A 17,552-nucleotide genomic window follows, 5' to 3' on the forward strand; every position below is an offset into this window, starting at 1 on the left:
TTTTTTTTTGAACTTTCAATTGTACCCCCATGCGCTGGTTGATCAAAATGGAAATGAGGAAGAAGCGCCTTTTTTCTTTGACTTACTGCTGTTGTTGTGCAGAACCTTGATATGTACAGTATGAATCCGTGTCCTACGTGACTTACCGGGACCTGGCCATTGATGATGACCTCTTCAGCGAAGCGCACTTTAACAGGATTAGTCTTTAACTTGGCCTTTTTGGCTGCGCTGATGAATGCCGATTTCGGTGACTTGTATAGGGAAAGCAGAAAAAGAGACAAAAAAATGAAACAGAGATTTAAAGGACAATCCGCCCTTTCAGAGATGAGTCATGTATTTGTTTCATCGCCACACACAAAGTCAAGGACATTTCCCTCTTGAAACATGACGACGGCCCATTTCTCCCACTCTGCACTGATGTAATTAGAGTGGCACTGTGTGTCGGCATGTGAGAGAGAACGCCCTCACTGCGGCCGTTTCATTGAGCCGGCAAAGAAACACCTGGTGAATGGAAATAATTACATGATGGATTATAATTCCTCCTTGGTCCCTTGGGTATTATGCAATATTACACTCGTTTTTTCCTGTTTCTTTTTAGCTGCTTATAAAGAGACTCACCATGATGAGAGTCTATACTGACACATACGGCATGCTTATATGAAATGTCAGGGGAATCAATTTAATAACATTATATTTTTAGTGTTAGGAAATGTTGCATGATATGAAATATTATAATTAATGTCTCGTTTGTTCCCTGCCAGTGTTGTTTTCTGCAAGCACACACTCATGCCTTGGTCTATTTTTGGAGGGAATTCAAGCATAATTCAATTTCCACTGACTTATTACGTGACTGTAAACAAAGGCCGATTATATGCTCCTGGTGCAGTTCGCTCACCACCATCTGGTGCCCCCTGACTTTAGTAAATGTGGATGTGTCAGGTTTATCAGAGGTTTTGCGAGGATCGGACATGAGAAAGACTGCAGTGGATTTGGATTCCCTTGGAGTTTGCCTGGGTCTGACACGCAGCTGCGGCATTACTGATACAGTGCCAGCACAAACATATGGCACGGTTAAAGATTTGCTTTCGTACAGTCACCGAAAAACAGATAATCACACCAAACAGCCTAATGTAATGTACTCCATTTGATTCATAGAGGATGGGGAAACTTACTGGGTACGGCTGAACAACGGTCAACAATATGGACTCCTTGCAACTCCTGCAGAAATGAATAAATAAATAAATATAGGGTTAATTATAAATGAAGGATGAAAGCAATAAAATAATAATACTGTGGTTAAGGTAAATCAAATTAAGAAATGTTGAAGTTGCCCTGGGATCAGTGATGGATTCTGGGACATCATGGTGGAGGAGGAACACTGTGTCCCGGTGACGCTCCGAGCCGCCTAGTGCAGAGTTTCACTGCAGAGACAGAGCTCAGTCAAGGCCACAGGAGCTGCCAGGGAGTGTCCACGTGAGCCCTTCTACCTGTTGCAATCTGCACTTTACACCCGGGTGCACAGTTCGCACGAGGACCAAAACGCTCAGAGCCAGCCACTCAGCTGTTTCAGTGACATTAATCTAATGAGACGCATGAGGAAACATCAGCACCAGCGTGCAGCACAGCTGCAGTCAGTTGAGCAGGTGGCTGCAATAATGTGCCACATTTATTCAGTTGAAATATTTGGTTTAATGAAGCTTGATAAATACAAATAAAAACTAGATAAACTAGTTGTGGTTTTGTTCCTAATCTGGATAGAAAGTGAACAGTACAACATGTCCTTAAACTGTGAGAAAACATTATATTTATGCAGCAGTGACTCCCTCTGCTGCCGGCATTAGGCTGGAACAGGAAACTCACCCCACTACATGTTCAACCTTTTATACAGAGCAGTGAGGTACCGTGCTAATAGTTTTGACACTATACTAAATCGCCAAAACTTGTATTTATACTACAACCAACTGTAAGCCCTTGGTCACAAATATGTAGCCTACATTTTAGATAAACCAACTTGCTGCCCCAGTATTTAGGGCAAGTATGTATTTGTAAATATTTAGATAATTTTGTAGAGACCTGTTTTTACTTTGAAATTAAAGGGTCATTTTTTTCTGTTGAGCAGTGTCAAACGCACGATAAATCTACTCTGATTTAATGGTGTAAGACAATAAAAGTTGAGAAACTTCCAAAAAAGAGGGAATATAAGCTGTGTCCAAGTCCAGGGGCCGAATCCTGTGGAGGCTGGATTTGAGGGCCGATTGTGTCACAACGGCCCAGAAATGTGTCCCTTCGTGCCTGAGCAATGAAGCCTTCAATGTGTGGATCCCTAAGTCATCTCAAAAACTAACGATACACAAATACAAAAACTAAGGGGTATTAAAATGTTCTTGTAGGTCTGACTGCAGCTCTTGTTGCTAGGTGACCGTAGTGAGGGCGGCACAAGCTGGTAAAGCCGATCAAGAAAATCCTCCATAGACCATACTCTTATTTTGGTTCTGCCTTCGCGGTCCACGCAGCCCACAAAGGCCGCCTTCTTCCTGGGCCACATGTCTTCCAAAGAATGGGGGCTCCTGAATTGGGACACAGCTATCGAGTTACCAACAACAGCTCTAACAGCAGACAAATGGCACCTCACCTTAGTGTGTCGTCATACCTGACAAGGTCAATAACCCTCTCTCTGGGCGCGGAACTGACCGGCTCCTCGTTAATCATGATGATCTCGTCCCCTGGGATCAGCTTGCCTTCCGATGGACCCCCTGCCAACGCACACCAAACAAGAATTAAGTGCTACATACCTTGCACAGTCATACCATTTCTCTTGATTTTCTTGGTTTCCTGTCTCGTCGCTGAAGGCTCGAATTAAAGCTTAATCATTCCGTGCTGTTTAAACCGATGAATCATCAAAGTAAACTACAGCCGGTGTGGGTTTCCTCTTTTCCCTTTTCCTTTCTAGCAACGTTTTAGGAAGGTTTCAACTTCTTTGGGGAATACGCTGATAAAGTCCAGGGATCTACTGAGTCACTGCTTCTGTATAAAGCTGGTGTACTTTACCTGGTGTGACTGAGCGAACCACCACAGGTTTCTCACTGCCTGCCACAAAACCAAAGCCCAGCACTGGGTCCCGTCTCATCTCCACCTTCCGGGGAGCTGGTGGCACAAACTTGTCTCCGTCCAGACGAATCTCCTCCAGGGAGCTGCTGTGGGAGACGTGGCTGTGGGAATGACAAAAAAGATGCTGTTTTCACCATCATGTTTTGTTGCTTTAGCTTTATTGAAAAGTACTTAGGTCGTTTGTGTGGAGTAGTAGTAAATAATAATACTTGCTCATTGTGGGGAACTGTTGGGTTTCTCCATAAATTTAAAGGTCTCAACCCTAATATTTTATGATTTGGCTCTTAAAATTGAAGTGAATCGAATACCATTTATTTTAGTCCACTCATTTTTTTTACATGAATTTTGTGAAGCACTTTGTAACCTTGTTTAGAGTGCCATACAAATAAAGTTATATGATATATTAAATTGTTGACAGTGTTTCAGGAGAAGCATAAATGTAAAATGTTATATATTAAACTGGATTACCCTTCAGTTAGATGATTGGTCAATTTGTTAATCACCTTTCCTCAGTGTTTTTTATAAGGAATATAATATATTGTAAATATAAATACAATAAATTCATATTTACATCAAGTAAGGCTCTGGAAAGTGTTTATGATTATATTACCAATTCTAAAAAAACATCCTTGTTTTATCAGGTAATGTTAAAATAACAGTAGGCAGATTAATATAGAAATTGAAAACATGTTTTTCTTTTGATTAAATCCTGAAAAAGTGTAAAGACAAGATGCCAAGGTCGATAAACGAGGAAGTGCAGTGCTGCAAGAATAGATCATGTGGGCGAAAGCAATCAAGCTCCAATGTTTGTTTTCTCACATTGTTTATAACCACTGTGAGCTTCACTGAGAGGCGCTCAGTAAACTGTGTAGTACTCATACTGCAATGTGTTACACATTGCACATGCCCCACTAATGAAGATACAGCATTTTTAATTAGGAGCATCATGCAGTTGAAATCTCCCTACTCCATGAGTTAGAATTTTTCGGTCTCAGAGATCATTCACTGGTTTCAAATAAAAAATTCCACAGTTTTAACCTTTAAACTTTGGTTCCTCTGATCAGCAGATTTTTCTTCGTCTCAAGTTAAAAATATGAGCACAAACTGTAAGTCGCTTCCACATTTTCTGTAATTAGAGTTTTAACAGTGCTCCTCCCTCCTTTTCTCCCTGGCTGCAGAAGCAGCAGCAGCAGCAGCAGCTTTGTATGGTGCCAACAATGTTGGTTAATTAAAGCTGTGGGCAGACTGTGTAATTCACAGTTATTCTTGACACATGTGCTATTCAACGCTAAGTACTTACAATTAATCTTTCACGGCACAAAGACACAGTGAGATCTGTCAATCGCAGTCCCAGTACCATGAAGAAAAAAAAAAAGCAACTCAGAGCAGGACAAGATGTTCAGAGCGAAGTGACTGTCAACTGGTATTTTGGGGGATTCAGCAGTTCTTCTCCAGCTTTAAGAAAAAAACATGAACTGTGATCTGTCTTTAGGATGCAGCATCGAACTAGAAATGCCCCTTTAACCTTTCTTAAAAGAATAAAAGACAAGACAGATGTCTTAAGACTAAGCTATCATTTTACATTAATCCCATAGTGCTTTTTGGCAAGGAAATAAGAATGCAGCCATGCACATACACAAGCTTACTCACAAAACAATTATAAAAAAGCTCCCTTGTGTACAGTAAAGAATATTATTAGTGTTGTAAATTAGATCCTGTGCAAAATCTGAATCGGCACACGGAGGCTGGCAGGGGCAGCCTTTCTTGTTTTTTTTTTCTTTTCAATTATAAAGAAGAAATGATGCAAAAGTAATTTGCTACAGATTAAATTAAAGTGATAGACAACAGCCTAATGCAATGTCTTACTTCATGAGTATTATGCAGTGGCTATGATGTATTCTCAATAAAGATTCTATCCTATTTTCTATTTAAAATCTCATAGCTCCAAGTCTTACTACATGTCTTCTCTCTTTCCTGTAGTGGAGTGAGGCTGTTTTTGCTTTATATGTATATTAATACAAAAAATCCAAAGTAGTCTTTTGTTGAAAACCAAAAATATCCTTATGTGATGCAGTCAACCATTATTTCTTCCTCTGCAAATATGAAAAGCAAAACATTTGTGCCTACTGCACTACTACTGTCGTCAGTAAACAAAGCCTTTAAAATGGCTACCAGGCAGCCAAAGGCAAAACTCATTAATCTTACAGTGAGATTCTCTCAGATGTTTTTCAGTCACAAACTCTACTCAGCAACAACTGTAGGACATTTACCCCAATAACTTACTGTGTCATCAAAACAGCAATTTAACTGTGGAAAGATATGAGAGAAAGTCACCTAACAGAATAAGAGTGGCAGTTTTTCAAGCCATCGGTTCAATAATTGTATAATTATCAGGGTATGGACAGACCAAAGCACTAATAATGTGCAAAGTAAAAGGGCCATAAAAAGAAGGAAGTAACCTAAAAATAATGAGCTGAATTAATCTTCCTGTTCCAGATTTAAACGAGGGTTTCCCAGAAGAAAAAACCTCATTCCATCAATTTACAGGAAATATAAGGAAATGAGTGTACTAGTGTAAATGGGTTTACTTTCCTGAGGAGACATAGTTTGACCACGCAAAACCACAGTCACCCTAAATGTAAAATGTGTCATTAAGTACTGATGTTTTTGTCATTAAAGCTGCAGGTTTCATATTCTACCTTTCATAATAAACTTTAATTCACTGTACTGTCATTACTCTTTTGAAGTTTGACCCCTTGGAGCTGAAATTCACCATTTCTCTTCTTGTCTCAGACTTGTGGACTCCACTGTATATAAGTTCAGAGTTTCAAACACTTCTGAATGCCTCATAACATTAACCTTTACCATTAGGAAACAATAATGAACATATAATTCTACCTGACACAGGATGGAAGGTTGGTCTGTTAGTTATGTGACCCCATGTTTCTGGCAATTGCATGTAGGTGGATGTAACACATTTCAACCAAATCCAGTGAAAAATAATCCGGTTGTGAGGCTTAGAATAAACAGAAAGGGGCTGCAACATGTTCTCAAGATAATCAGCATGGGACTGTGCAAACAGGAAACTAAAATATATATTGTTTTTCAAGTTATTCAATTTTCAATTCAGTTGCACTGACTTATTTGCCCGATATCGTTTATTTTGTTTGAAGAAACAACCAGACCGTTTTACAAATGCATTAAATAAAATGAGATAAATAATAATCTATGCACTGAAGCCTCCATACATAAGAATCAAACATCTCTTATCTTGTATTGTCTCCCCTTATATCTTTAAAAAAATCTTTGTTCTATTGCCAGTTATCATCTTTCTCACCTCAAAAATAAAACATGGAATCTGTTTCATTTTGGTTCAATTTTTGGGGGGATTTTCACACATAATTCTACAAACTGTCAACTCCTTAAATCTCTGAGGGTCACATGTAGTTTGGATTTGTGTGTCAGCTTTGTCTCTTGAAAAACAAACTAAACAGATTGTGCACAAATCACAACCATATGGGCCTGTGCATGCAGGAAGAGTGCCGTCTCCTACCCTGCATGGCCACCTGCTAAACATGGCAACACTCCCATTATGCAGAGAGCCATGCATCTAATGGCGCCTAATAATACCCATTAGCTGCTAGGGTAACTCCTCAAGGCTGTGTACAGAAATCACCAGCCACATTGTGTTATACAGTTTTAAAAAATGAAGAATAATGAGCAGTGAAAAGAAATACTGGTCAAATTTTCATCCCCGTGTTCTTAAATTGGAGTGGGTTGTTTTCTGAAAATAATATCAGCTTACTCTTCTCAAGGGATGCTTTGTAGTGTTTATTCCATCGATACTGGCGATGGACTGCTAAATGTACTGTTGCCCTTCTTACGTCAACCGTCTGAATTTGGCCCATGAATAAATCAGATGAGGGTCAAAGCTTGTCGGCATTATTTGATGTGCAGGCAGTTCAGGAAGTTGAAGAGACACAGAATATTATGCAAAAGCTAGTGTGGGTTTGTGTGTGCAGGATGTAATGCTCCAGTTAGCCACAAGCATAAAGCACGTCAGTCAGTAACTATCTGCTTGCTTAAAGCTAAACGTCACATGGTGCCCAAGTGAGTTCTTAATTATGTAATGAAATGCTTTCATATATGGCTGGTGGTGATTTTCTGGGAACATAAGAAAGAGGAGTGGGCGGGAGAAGGCAAATGCTTTTGTCAGTGCGGACGTAGTTGTTGGATCAAAACGCAAACATACCAGTAAAAAAATACTCTTTAGCATTCATGCTGAGGGGGTTGTATTTGTCTTTCTCCTTTTGTTGAAACATGAGGTAATCACAGTCAGTTCCTATTGGCATATGTTTGCTGTATTACTCCATATTAATATTAATTTACTTAAATGCAAATCTAGCTTTTATTGAAGTGAATTGAAGTAATGATGGAACCATTGTTCACTTTACAGCTTAATGTCCTGTGAAAACAAACTGCACTCATGCACATGTCTTCACAATGAGATGATTTAACACTACATCTCTGTGAGACCTGGTATTTTTCAGATATTATCGATCCATTCGGTTACACACTCCTGCATTATACTGTAATAGCGGTCCATAGTCTCTCATAACCAAACTATCTCCACACTACGCTATGTCAGGGTTGGACAAATGTCCTCATTGAACCAATCACAGTCATCCTGGCCAATTCTTATTGGTGTGACAGGGGGACTTGTGTCGGTAATGTATTGGTTCCAGGGGAGGCGATCGAAAATGGCCAATCAAAACTTGTCATTTTCAACAAGTAGTCTGCTAGCGCAGAGGTTGATGTGTTTCCTTTAGCAAAAGAGAATTTGAAAATAGCAAAAGGCCGAATGGGAGGAGAACGCTACGTGACATGCGATCAATCATATGATAAAGGACCAGGGTGTAAGATTTTGTGACATCTAGTGTTCAGGGAGCAGATTGTAACCAACTGATTGACCTTCCCTTACCAAGAGTGTAGGGGGAATCAGTGGCGGCCTTCATGCAAACAAATGCCCTCTCTGGAGTAAGTGTTTGTTTTGTCCATTCAGGGCTATTGCCTGACAGGTCAGTGGGCTCCATCTGGCTCATTCTAAGGTAACAAAACGCCCATGCCTGTTAGATTCAGGTGAATATATACAAATAAAGACAAAATTCTGAATTTTACACATCCAATATCTGACTTAAATCCTACACACTGCTCCTTTAAATGTTCTATCTCACAATGTTAATTTTAAATGCCTACTACTGCTTTATTCATGTGCTCCTGTCACGCTGACTAAACATGTGTTTCATTGAGAAATACAACAATTTGCTGTCAACACCCGGGACACTTTGGAGATTCAGGTCCCTGACAGTCACAGGAACTGACGTTTGATTATTCATGAGCCTCACTCAAAATTGTAGAGCTAAATCTGGAGCCAAAACATCCTCCATGATCTGCCTGCCTCATGCAGACACAGTGTGCATCCAGCACTTCCACCGCTCCTTATTTCTTATATAACTCCTCTGACATCACGACTCTCATGTTGTAACCCATGTGTGAAATGTGCTCACCTTCGATTCCGTATATAACGCAGATTGACAGATTTGTTTCACATTTTCAACATGCATCTTGAACAAAACACGGCCGTGCAGAAATACATGTTAGATTCTATCATAATGGATTATCAGTGAGAAAAAGAAACGATCTAGTGGACACACGAGAGGAGATCAAATGTGCAAGACGGGAATCTAGTATGCACAGTGTTTCATAAAGACAGCAATATCTGTTCAGATCTAGTTTGGATGCATATTGCACATCCAAGGCAAGCCCAGCTGAATCAACACAACAGATGAAACGGGCAAACACTCACACTTGTTACTTCAGGACATGTGCGCACAAACACATCAAGAACCAGCAAAGAGTTTCCCTTTTACCTGCCAGTGCAAATATCCAGAAGTGCCAATTACCGAGGCTCAATTACACTGATAACACCGAGCCCTCATCCTCTGTGGAACCCGCTGCCGCCTCCCAGATCAAAACAAGTCCCTGCTCAGGTGGATTTCTTCTTTCGGCAGCAGACACGCACATACACTCAAAACCTCTTCTTCTGCATTTGGCATAGACTGCATGAGGAGTATTGTGTGTGTGTGTGTGTGTGAGAGTATGAGGGAGGGAGAGAGAGAGAGAGAGAGAGAGTAGGCAGGGGCAGAGTGTGCGCAGCAGCAGCGGAGAGAGAACAGAGAATCAGTATTCTGAATACACAGATGGAGACAGTGTGGAGGCAGTGACGTGGCTGGAATAATCACGGGTTGGCAAAAGCGTCTTCAACATCTGGGACAGAGCAAGACCCCCCCTCGGTCTCTTTAAACACAGGGCACTCACTTGATGTAGCAGTCACGCCCCTCTCTATTGGCGCCCATGTCCCATCCATTGGGGGGTCCCTGTGAAGAACTCCAGGTCCCTGAAGGGGGCGGCCAGCCTGAGGATCTGGTCCTGTTGCTGCACAGGAAAAAAAGGGGAGAGAAGAAGAGCTCAACTTGATGTTGTCATTTGTGGTTTCATTCAAACCTGCTTGCGTAATGACCCCTGCATTATCAAGCTCCAGGAGAACATTAGTTAATCCAAGTGCAAAGGGACTTCAAAATAATATTCATTTTAGAGGTAATAGAAATAAATGAGTTGCAGGCTCATGTGAAGGGATTGAATCCAAGTGATAGGAGAATGCCTGATTCCTGCGTGATGAACAATGTCTCATAGCCGCAGTTCACTCAGTGAATACAAATCAAATTAATTACGTAAGCCGGACACACAGGCGGAGTTGTCATGCCTCACTCTTGTGCTTTGAGAGGCATGAAATTGGTTTTATTTCTAGATGTCAGCATATTATTTATAAAAGAAGCCCGGAGGAATTCTATTTATAAAGAAGCCCTTTGATTCGCTCAATGCCAAGATGATTTCGATAAAGTTTATCAGGGAAACACAACCGGTTACGGCCAATCACCAGGCGCGTTAACAATTCCATTGTTAAGAGCCTGTGGAAAAATCTCAATCCTCAGCTGATTTTCAGATTTTGCCGACAAAACGCAACAACGTCCTGCAGCCAGAAGTTGCCAGGTATTCAGGGAGAAGTGTAATTGGTTGAAATGTTTTCATCACTCTTGTTTTTCATCTGCGCCCCTCTTCCTTGTCTCCCCTTTATCTCTGTCTTTGTGTCTGCACACTGGTGATGCTATGAAAGCGGTGGCAGTAAGTTATGTCACTTCAAAGGCTTGTCTGCCGTGTAACATGGCTCTTCGCATTCATTATTCAAAGCCCCTCTTTCTTTGCCTCTAAATGTTTCCCCAGTCACTGTACTGCTGATAATAAATTGGGTGCAGCTGCAGCGTGCATGTAACGGTGTGAGAGTGTGTGTCCCGGTGTTGGGTGTGTCCGTGAGCATGTCTGTCACATGCACTTTTCACGAGATTTGAATAAAATGTTGCCGGTTCATCAACGCGCAATATATACCCGCTAAGAGAAGGGTTACGCAATGCTTTAAAGCCAAAGTGCAAAACAAAATCAGGCAACTGGAATGACAGTACAGCTCTGACATGACATAAACTAATTAACTATAAGTACCCCTTAACGCAGTAAATCATAATTCACGGATGGACAAGTACTACAGCTGATAATTGTCTTTTTTTCTTTTGTGCTCTACATTTTTTAAATTGGACACACAGGAAGCGATTTGATTTCTAACCCAGTTCAGCGCAGTGTTTGGGGGGATATTAGTGTTTCCACATGGATATGGATTTATCTGACCCACAGTCGTTAGCTTGGAGCAGGCCTCCATGGTGTATATTTAGAACACATTTCCTGCAGCTCAAATGATGGGTGTGGGCACAACTGGATGCTGTTTGACACTTTTGGAGCCGTCCCCTCATCGATGGGTCCTGCTGTACCCTCTAATTTCAGATTCTGGAATCGACCCTGACACCGTGTTAACACAATCAGCGTTTGCTGTCACTGGTTTAGTCGTCAAATGTAATACGAAGAAAGGTCATCAACAGTAGCATTTTGATTATATCCTATATTTTTGCAGGATTACACATTAAGCTCTGCAATGTTTGACATTTCTCTAAAGGTCCACAACACAGTCAAATGTTTTGTACTTACAGTTCCATGTGCTTTGCCTTTAGCATATTTTTCTGAGCTCATAAACAGTTCCTTAAAATCCATTTTCTGTGTCTCAGCTGCTACGTCTCCGTAATAACAGCACAGCTTTAGACACTGTGATCTTTGATTTCAGCTCTGGGCAGGCGGCAGGTACATTGTGCCATTGAGTTGCAGACCTCCAGTTTAACAGAGAGGCTGAAAAGTTTCAATCCGCTGGTGGACAGTGAAACCGATCCTCCCCAGCCAGCATTAATAAATGATGGCAGTGCAGTCACATCGGACTAAGTAATTGAGCGCCAATGGGCAAGCCATGCTGCACAATTCATGAACAGGTTATCCAAGAGTCAGAGCGAGGACAATTAGAACAAGAAGCTATAAGCAAAGTGTAGATTCCTGTAGAATACCTTGTGGGACAAAATGCCCTAAAAGTACAAAATGCATCTAGACTTCTTTTGTATTTGGCACATTTCTTCGGATGGTGCTTATTTTATAATTCAGATTCAAAAACTAATCTTTAAAAGGCAATGATAACAAAAAGGAAAAGCAAAAAGGACTCACAGCTCATAAAAATAACAATAGCATCAATATTCTACAGTGGCAATGAGGCTTTGCTACGGCAACTCAATTCAGCAAACTATAAATTTGAAGGTTTCAACAATATCTTGGTTTTGTGCATCTATCTGGATATCTTCATTTGGATGAACAGCTTCAGTAACCTGTCATCCAACCTGTTCATCTTGAACTTTAACACGATGTGAGTGTTATTGTGCTGTCTGACATTGGATAAGATCACTTATCAGTCCTTCATAAAAGTTGCATGGACATTGTGATCCTTGCTTTATCACAGTGGTTCACTTTCTCTTTCATCCCTCTGAATACAGGCAGGTTTGTGAAGAAGCACCTTTGTGAGTCATGAAGGCTGAAATGCGAAATTCAGGGAGTCGCTCTGCATTATAGACAAGCCAAGGCCCGAGAAGAGCACATTCCAACACAGACACTCAAGTTAGTGTGAATAATTTACACAATCTGCATGAGGCTTGGCTACATGAAACCACCCTGAGACGCCCCGTGTCTGCCATGGAGAATGTCAACGATTTCCACTTCCTCTTGATGGCAAACTTTGTGTGCTGATTACCAGATGACCAATCATTTTCTTTTATTGGTTGTTATGACTTGACCAGCATGCATTGGCTGAGTATCCCCACGTCCAGAGACAAATACTCAGTTTTTTTGTTAACATATGCCATCATGAATGAAACATCGCTTTACTCTATACAGTCGTGTGAGTGATTTCATATGAATCCAGTCTCGTACAGGATCGACTAACAAGCTTATGTCTTATCTTTCGACATTCTACACAGTTTCCTGTCGCGTGAATAACACACAATGTCACACGCTTCACACAATCACACTGTCACAATTACATTACTGGCAGTCCATCCATCCATTAGCTATAGCGCTTAACCTTCTGAGGGTCGTGGCGGGGAGCTGGAGCCAATCCCAGCTGAGATTGGGTGAGAGGCGGGGTACACCCTGGACAGGTTGCCAGTGTATTACAGGGCAGAAACATAGAGACTGGTTTAAAAACTGAATATTTAAAATCTTCGGTGATAATTAGTGATATTCTAGATCAGAGGTTTTCAACAGGGGTCCGCAACCCCTTGGGGGTACGCGGAGGTACTGCAGGGGGGTTGCGAAATGTTTGGTTGATTAGACAATTTTTTTTTTTTTTTTAATAGTTTTTCATTTATTTTCAAACCAATTTTTTTCCCCCATTTAAATGTCTTCAAATACACATTAACATGCAGCCAACATATTTTGAGGCTGATTTGACCCTCTGCCTGACAACTGCCATCCGTCCAAGATTAGATAAGTTGTGTGCTACCCATCAGGGTCCGAAATCTCACTAATGTGGGAGTATGTGTACCATCCACAGATATCTTGAGGATTCAGTCTCTTCTACATGTTTAAAATAAAAACATGAATCTGTGAATTACTTTAATAGCTCAGTGTTGTATTCAAGATGTTTATAAATGGCAGTGGCATGGCCACCCTGTACCTTGCACATGTTTAAATTAAAAACATGAATATATGAACCTGTGTAATATTTGAATAGCTTAGTATTGAATGCACAATAACAGGCTAGCTATGTTTATATAGCACTAGGCCCAGTTTAATATAAAACACAATTTATACAATATATATAGTAGGGGTTCCCTGCTCCATCTATCCACCAGTTTAGGGGTCCTTGGCCTGAAAAACGTTGAAGACCCCTGTTATTGAAATTAAACAAATAATAATATATTTTTTTAATTTCCTTGTTTGACGGAGTGAAATATATGACTCAAGATATACGGTGAAGACGCCGTGACACTACATCCTCTTTGCTCTTGAATTAAAGCGAGACATTTATGCCGAGATAGAGCACTAATGTAATTCTGTTTGGATGTGAAATCTGTGGAGAGGCAGCAGATGAGATGACCATCTCCTGGGAGGAGGCAGGGGAGTGGAGTGGTGGCACAGACAGAGAGGAACCTCTCTGATTAAAGGCCGTCTTCCTCCGCCCCTCTTTCAGACTGTCTCCATCCTGCGGAGGATACAAACGTCCCCCTTCAAGAAGACGTCTGCCCTCTCCTTGACTTCCCTAACCACCACCTTGGCTCTAATGCTGTGGTCAGTACGGCAGCGCGATTCTCCAATCTTGTCCAAAGTTGTATTTATATTGTGTCTCCAATTTATATGCCTCTGTTAATGTGAAGCTGGCCTTGTGGTTACACATACTCTCTCTGTTGTTCTGTGACTTGAAGAGAAGTTTTATACACTTCACATTGTGTTTATTTATCGTTAGAGAAGAAAACGTCTCCACATGGAAGAGACCACATTCATATGAAGCAAACAATGATGACATAACATCCACACAACCAAATCACGCCGCCAGAGGTGACTAGAATGTGTGCTTTGCCCCATTTAGTGGCATCATGCTGTGATGTTGAACATCTCTACACTCACTACTGTCTATTTCCCCCATCGCAACTGAATATTGTATTTCTGTGTTTGTCTTTTGGAAGCACTGATATTGTTGCTATGGGCAACCACACTATTCCTGAGCAGCTCTGTGGTGCCTCTGTATAGAAAGGTTTGGGTTTGTTAATCTTCTCTGGGTGGAAGAAAAACAGCATCTGGGAAACAGCCCACCCACCTTGATCCTCCTGCTATTTTACAGTAAGTAAGCATCTGAGTCTCTGGTTTACCTGTTTAAAAGCAAAACGCCACCATTTTGCATTAGGGCCAGTCCTTGATATATTCTATATTTAATCCTGCAACAATAACTAATCAGAAACCTGAGGTGCATGACTGCATACATGCATCATACGCTTCTCATTTAACCACATGTATGACTTTGCTTGTTTTATTAGTAGATTTAAATCCAGCTGCAGAAAAACAGACATTGTGTGTTTTCATTATTATTTCATTATTACATTTTAAGGCCTCCCTTGGTCCACAGTACTCTCATTAACCAAATATAGTGATAAACTAACCCCATGGGCAATGAACCAGACTTGGATTATCCTGCACCTCATTGTGTGACACTGCTTTTATGCTAAAAGCCTCTAAAGGACAGAGCAAAATAAATGGTTGCCCGAGAACTCAACCAGCAGCCAGCTGGCTCGCGTATCTGACCCTGAGCCATTTCTGATCCACTCATCCCTGAGAGCTAATGCTGATTTCAATGGCTAACTATGACATATCTTTTGCTCTTTGTATACTCTGATGAACATTTAGGCTAATCAATTTGTGTCCAGACCAGTGATTTCCTGTGCAAAAAGTTTGCCGTCAAAACATGTCAAACAACGGTTCACATAATGGATTTAGCAACAAAACACACACACACACACACACACACTCACACACATGCAAAGGTTGGAATGAACAAAGCCAACAAGCAGCAGCAGAAACTGTTCCTCCATGCTAATCAAGGTCAGGAAAAAATCGCCATCCCAGCCCAAAGGACATATGTCTAAATGGACATGTGAATACCAACATGAATATTAGTGTGACAAAAAAAATTGCTTTATCAACACACAATAACTAAATCAACACCTTTTTGTAATGCACGCAATATAAGGCATGATAAGCTGTCACCTGCGCACACATTCTGGCGACCCCACTGAATCAGGCAATCACTGTGATCGAGTGATAATTGACACTTTCTACATAAATAGTTGACATCCATGCTCGTTATCGCTGAAGCCGACAAACCATTTGCAACACCCACAGAAGTGTAGCGTCGCCTCGTAAGAAAGTTCTGTACATATACAGACATATAGACAACTTTGGTCAAACGGCTCAAACTTTCTCTTTAGGATGCAAGAAGACATGGAGGGTGAGGGTTAGTTATCCCTCAACAAAGTGAAAGCCCAGGGTAGATTTAAATAAAACCACAACTGAATAAAATGAAAGCGAGAGCATGCTTCTGTTTCTGAAAGCAGACACGTGTGGAGGCGTCTGGAGGCAGGAGGAAGAAGAGAATGGGAGGGGAAAGTTGCTTTGCTTGTGGATCTCTACAGTGGGTTTCTCTGAAAAACAATGTTTTTCAGAGAAACCTTATAGCGAAACAGCATCCTGCTGACTTTAATATGCGCTGGCAGTTGAGAGGGAGAAAATGAAAAATAGAAAAAGCCACAGTAGCAGTGGTAACCCATAATTGGGGGAAAGCATTGTTTGGTGTTATCAACAGTGACAGGGATGCAGTGACGTTGGCGGTCCACTGGGAGCTGCATCATAAATGCTGCCGTGGAGGGAGCCTAACTGGAAAACATCCTTTAATCTGATAGAAAAATCCCAGCTACCGACCTTACATCTTATAATAAACATAATATCCCAAATGCACCCGAATGCAATACTACTAAAGCTTCATTAAACTGCAGAAGAGTTTTCAGCTCAGCCCAAAAATAAACAGCCCGTAGATGATTCATAAATGAAATGAAACGCACCAACTGTGCATGTTGTTGTGACTCATCCAGTGTCTGATTTAATATTTCCCTTTTATGATCACGTGTTTCCAACACCAGTGATCTGTCCCTGAAGGTGGCAAATCCCCCGGGAGGATTACAGTCCACTGGGGCAGATCAGCTCAATCTAGCAGACCCATGGGTGCGTGAGGTGAGGTGCCTGCCCTGGCAATGAATGAATTCCTCTGGACTTGGAGTTTAATGTGGTACACATCACACACACAACTTTATAAAAAACAGCAACTCTTAAAAACAACAAATTCATTTTAAATGAGCTTACATTCTAAATATGAATATGAAAACAGCATTGTATTTATCAATTTATCAATTTTATGTTTTCTATATTCAAAAAACTAAATTTGAATTGTTCTCTCAGCTTCTAAGTTCCTCCTCCTCCTGCTCTGGCCACATGTGAACTTGAACACTCATAATATGACCGATAACATTATTTATTCATGTTCAGACGATTATGTACTAAAATGTGGGAACCCGGGGGGCCTTTAACTGATGTGATTTATAATCTGAAACAACTCTAGGTTTTCATGGTGTTTTAATATGCGTTGGTTTCATGACATTACAAAACACGTCACACAACAAACCATAACCACTGTCTGCAGTATAAGGAATTCATGAACTTACTGGAGATACAGTTTAGATACGTGAACCGCATCCGCTTCTGCCCCCACCCCCCCACCTCCAGCCACCGCACTTGCTCATTCACTTCACATCATACATGACTGCACAACTTGCTCTCTCGGGCAATCAATAACTCATGTGTCATTCTCCGAATGGTTCCCTCGGAACATACAAGGCTCCAGCTCCTGGGGAGCGAGCGGCCACATCCACAGAGAGGCAACACACGCAGCAGCATCCGTCGGACTCACCCTGACAGCTTTGGCATCTTCACAAAGCTGAACACATCCATGTGTGCTGCAGACTGCAGTCAGAGCTACACATTCACCATGTACTTCACTCCGGCTCCATTGTCCCACACTGTCTTTTGCATCAGGGAATAAATAATTCAGGAAAAAAAAGTGGAGCTTCCACAAGTCAGGTGGAGAGATTAGTCCTGTTGTCTGGGCTTCTGCATGGCTGAGTGATTGCTTGTCCTCGCCTCAACAGCGCAAATCCACAGCCCATGGAAAAGGATCTGGCAGCGCAGCTTCCCCTCGGTTACATCCTTCAAAGCATGCCTCTGTTAGCTGTGTTAAGCCACCTTCATTTAATTTTCATCACGGTGGAATGATGTGCGGGAGCCGCACAGTAACAACAGCTTTGGAG

General features: G+C 41.3%; 1 protein-coding gene across 1 annotated transcript in view; it reads right to left on the bottom strand.

Moving 5' to 3' along the window:
• frmpd4 (FERM and PDZ domain containing 4) overlaps nucleotides 1–17,552 on the bottom strand; it is a 36,237-nt gene that overhangs the window by 9,466 nt on the left and 9,219 nt on the right. The window contains exons 3-7 of the mRNA XM_061088804.1: nucleotides 9,487–9,603; nucleotides 3,049–3,209; nucleotides 2,651–2,753; nucleotides 1,173–1,218; nucleotides 147–251 (exon numbers count right to left, since the gene is read on the bottom strand). Coding sequence (XP_060944787.1) covers nucleotides 147–251; nucleotides 1,173–1,218; nucleotides 2,651–2,753; nucleotides 3,049–3,209; nucleotides 9,487–9,603 — 532 coding nt within the window. The remainder of the gene's footprint in view (nucleotides 1–146; nucleotides 252–1,172; nucleotides 1,219–2,650; nucleotides 2,754–3,048; nucleotides 3,210–9,486; nucleotides 9,604–17,552) is intronic.

Source organism: Limanda limanda, chromosome 16 (genome assembly GCF_963576545.1).
Source record: "Limanda limanda chromosome 16, fLimLim1.1, whole genome shotgun sequence".
In the NCBI taxonomy this organism is placed as follows: Eukaryota; Metazoa; Chordata; class Actinopteri; order Pleuronectiformes; family Pleuronectidae; genus Limanda; species Limanda limanda.